The 3,528-nt window shown below is 60.7% G+C and overlaps 3 protein-coding genes across 3 annotated transcripts, besides 2 other annotated features; all 3 read right to left on the reverse strand.

Moving 5' to 3' along the window:
- Positions 1-132: 132 nt before the first annotated feature.
- Tco025E_09543 (uncharacterized protein) lies at positions 133-729 on the reverse strand (the record flags this gene model as incomplete). Its single annotated transcript, XM_029376357.1, has 1 exon — positions 133-729. One exon carries the CDS (start codon positions 727-729, stop codon positions 133-135), a length of 597 nt encoding a protein of 198 aa, XP_029223519.1.
- Positions 730-1,457: 728 nt separating this feature from the next.
- Positions 1,458-1,476: a microsatellite.
- Positions 1,477-1,510: a sequence feature (A-rich).
- A 309-nt stretch (positions 1,511-1,819) lies between these two features.
- Tco025E_09544 (uncharacterized protein) lies at positions 1,820-2,245 on the reverse strand (the record flags this gene model as incomplete). The annotated part of the gene is made up of 1 exon (XM_029376358.1): positions 1,820-2,245. The coding sequence occupies one exon, from the start codon at positions 2,243-2,245 to the stop codon at positions 1,820-1,822; it is 426 nt and encodes a 141-aa protein (XP_029223520.1).
- A 559-nt stretch (positions 2,246-2,804) lies between these two features.
- Positions 2,805-3,528, reverse strand: Tco025E_09545 (dihydroceramide synthase; the record flags this gene model as incomplete). The annotated part of the gene is made up of 1 exon (XM_029376359.1): positions 2,805-3,528. A coding segment is annotated over one exon (724 nt), but the record flags the coding sequence as incomplete, so codon positions are not given.

Raw genomic sequence — 3,528 nt, forward strand, 5'->3', positions numbered from 1 at the left:
CACTGGATCCGCGGGGCCGGGCGTTGGCGACGGCACAGAGGGGCCGGTGGGGAAGGGAGGCAACGGGCGGCCAAGAAAGGGCAAGCCGACACCACGCACTCGGTCGCTGCCACCGGAAGGCAGCAAAAGGCATCAAGGGCGCTGGCCCTCGCCCGGGGACTGCGAGGCCGCCCCAGGCCGTCCCTCCTCCTCCGACGCCGCACCGCCGCTGCCCGGGAGGTACGACGCCTCGCCGTAGACGACGTTGGCGGCGCGCAGTTGGTACCTCGTCCCGGGGAGGTGGCGCAAGCCGCAGCTGTCCGCGTCCACCTTGGGCAGGCCGCGGCCGCGGTCGATGGGCAAGCCCCGCATAACCGCCCCGGGCGCGGCCCGAGGCAGGACGTTCCCCTCCGCCGCGGCGCCGGGGCTGCCGAGGCGGCCAGGGGAAGCGCAAAAACAAGGCATCTGCTGCTCGCTGTGCACGCGCGTGATCGGCGCGACGCCTGCCTCGACGTGGCGCTGCGCCTCCTCATGGGACGTGAACACCACCGCCGCGTCAACAATCGCCGGCAGCGGCGCCGGCGGCGCAAACGGCTCGGCCGGCGGGCAGTCCCGCAGTCTCTGCAGCTGCCTTCGCCGCCTTTTGGCCTCCAGGTTTCGCCTCCATAACATTACTACAAGTGCTATGAAGGCGGCCACAAATATAACAAACACGCCAATCATGGCGATCTTAATATCTGCATCTTCCATTTTTGCGATGAGCTGAAGCAATGAGAAGTGAAAAAGCGGGGGAAGGGGTGGAAGGCTGCTGCTGTGGGTGCCGTGGCATCCACGCGTGTCTGGAAACACCGGGGTCAAAGAGGCGTGTGACAGTGCAGGGGTTGGGTGGAAAAGGACGCAAAAAGTGGAGAAAGCCGCCCGTCACCGCACTTTGCTGCACCGGCAGCAGAGCCGCTTTCTGTTGGCTGCTGCGCCGGAAGCGGAATGCCTCGCCCAGGGAGGAATCGCAGGCGACAGTGGCCCGGAGGGCGGCAAAGGGAGTGAAGCGGAAGAGTGAATAAAGGAGAATGAGAAAGTCATCAAGAGAGTAACAAAACAAAAAAGATGAGCGTGCACCGCCCACGAAGTATTGTGCGCCTAGCCGCGGCTGCGCCCCTCGTAATCCCGTAGAGGCCGTGAGAGAGCGGGCGAGGGGGCGAACGGCAATGAAATCCCCGGATTGGCTCAGCGTGCGCCCAGCACCTCTCCTCCACTATTCCTCTCTCTGACGCACACATGCACGCCGCGGAGCATCTTCGCCCAGCGCTCATGGGCCAACAACAGGCCGAGTTCAAACGAGATGCACCGCAACCCAGCGGACCCGCCGTGCAGAGGGCAGAGGCAGCAATGGGTGGGGAACACGAGAAAAAAAAGGCAAAGTGGAAGGGAACTGCACACGCTGCCTCCCATTGCGGTAGCATCGAACCCCCCCCCCATAAACACACACACACACACACAAAGAGCGAGAACGAAAAAAACAAACAAACAACAATTTGCATATTAGAAAAAAGAAGAAAAGGAACCAAAGGGGATACAAACAAAGAAAAACACTCAAACGTTTGCCTAGCTGCCGCCCGACCAGAAATGCCTCCCCCGCGCTTCTAATAACAATGAGCCTAAGCAAAAAAGAGGAAACCAAGTGACAAAAAAAACATGTGCAACTAGTGAACAAAGAGTCCCTCATGGCGGTGCTACGTGTGTCTCGCTCCATCCCGTTCCATGTATCCGTAGCGACAACCCCCCACGACGGCAGACCTCCTCATCCATTTTCCTTTTTTTTTAAGTTCTATTTTCTTTTGGCTCACTTCTGCGCTTTACCCTGCTGGGTCCCTCTGGCTTCATTGGTGCTGCCTACCACGACGGCGTCGTAGACCGAGCCATTGCTCGGCCGCGGGATGTACTCCGCCTGCCCGTACACAAACACGGAGTCGCCAGGAGGGGAGTAGGTGGTCGGCGGCGCCGGTGCCGCGGCCGGCGGCGGGTGCTGGTCTAGCGGCAGCCCCCACGAAGAGAACTGCTGCGGCGCCGGGGCGGGGCCGTACGCGTAGTTCTGCGGCTGCGGATTCTCCGCCCGCGGCTGCGGCACCGGCGCCGTGGCAAACCCCGGATTATGCTCTCCGGCCTCGCTCTGCTGCTGCCGTCGCCGGTTCCAGAAGAAGCAATAAAACACGCAGCAGAGCAGAACCCAGCCCAGCAGGAACAGCACGAAAATTGAAATGGAAAACATCGTCCACGCTCGCTCGCTCGCACGCCACGCTACAACTACTCCGAAGAGCGTGGGACGCAAGCAGCAGCAACCGCAACAACGCAAAGAAAGAGAAGAAGCAGCGGTGGAAGCAGAGGCGCCATGCAAAGGCAGCTGTAGTACAGGCAAGCAGGCATTGCACAAAAGAAAACACACACACACACATGGGCAACAAGCCGCGGCAGCCCGCATTTCTCCCCCCTTCCTACCACCAACGTCAGAAGAGCACCCGCAGGACGCGTGATAGCGAGCATTGTGTGGGCGTGCGGGCTTCTACGTCTTTGTCAGCGTGCCCCCCGCACGCGCAGGGAGCGCCCACCGAAAGGACACGCCGAGGCACCGCCATGGCGCGTAACGATACAACGCAAGCCAACACACACACACACAAAGAAACAGGGGTGAGGTTAAAAAGTCTCCAGAAGGAGGCTGGCACATGTATTGGGTGAAAGCAAACAAAAAAAACTGAGAGAACACAAAGAGTGGGAGGAGCGTCGTTAGCGCAGCGCGTGCTACAAAAACACAAACAAAAATACTACAAACATCAGTTTTCCTTGCTAACAATTGAAACTTCCTTCTCAGGCAAAGGCGTCGCGGCAAGGCACACGTCTCTGGCGCCATCCCTGTTACTTTCCTCGTCGTCGTCGTCGTCGTCGGAGCGGATGTCCGCAAGCGGGCCACCAAAAATCGTCCGAACCGCCAGCCTCACAATCAGCGCAAACCAGTACACGTGCAGCCCCTGCAGCACCACCTGCAGGAGAAACACCAACACCCAGTAGCACAATGTGCACTTGCGCAGATTCACCGCAAGCCCCACCGTTGCCAACGCGAGGGACGGCAGGCAAACGAGGCGGAAGAAGAAAAACGTCGCAATGAAGGCGGCAAAGCAGACGAGCACCGTCGTGCCGCTGAAGACGAGTTTGTAGAGGAGGGACGCCGGGGCCTCCGCAGACTCGGCGCGCTTTCCTCCGTCCCTCGCCGCCCGCTGCTCCCTCTCCTCCGCGGCCTTCACGACGTAGCTCAGGGCCTTGCTCACCGCAAGCATGATGTCGCTGGCGTCGTGGAGGAACAGGACGTAGGCGCCAAAGCGGTGCTCGTAGGCGCAGTGCGAGAGCACGATCAGGGCGATGGTCGCGAAGTGGTGGATGACGTACTCCAAAAAGTCCGAGCGCTTGATGTCGCGATCGGCGAGGTGGGAGAAGCACTCCGAGAGGTAGAAGCCGAGGCCGTACTGGTAGTAGAGCAGCAGCCCGCGCCCCGGGCGGTAC

This window comes from Trypanosoma conorhini (genome assembly GCF_003719485.1).
Source record: "Trypanosoma conorhini strain 025E chromosome Unknown Tco_14.4_contig_01164, whole genome shotgun sequence".
Taxonomy (NCBI): domain Eukaryota; phylum Euglenozoa; class Kinetoplastea; order Trypanosomatida; family Trypanosomatidae; genus Trypanosoma; species Trypanosoma conorhini.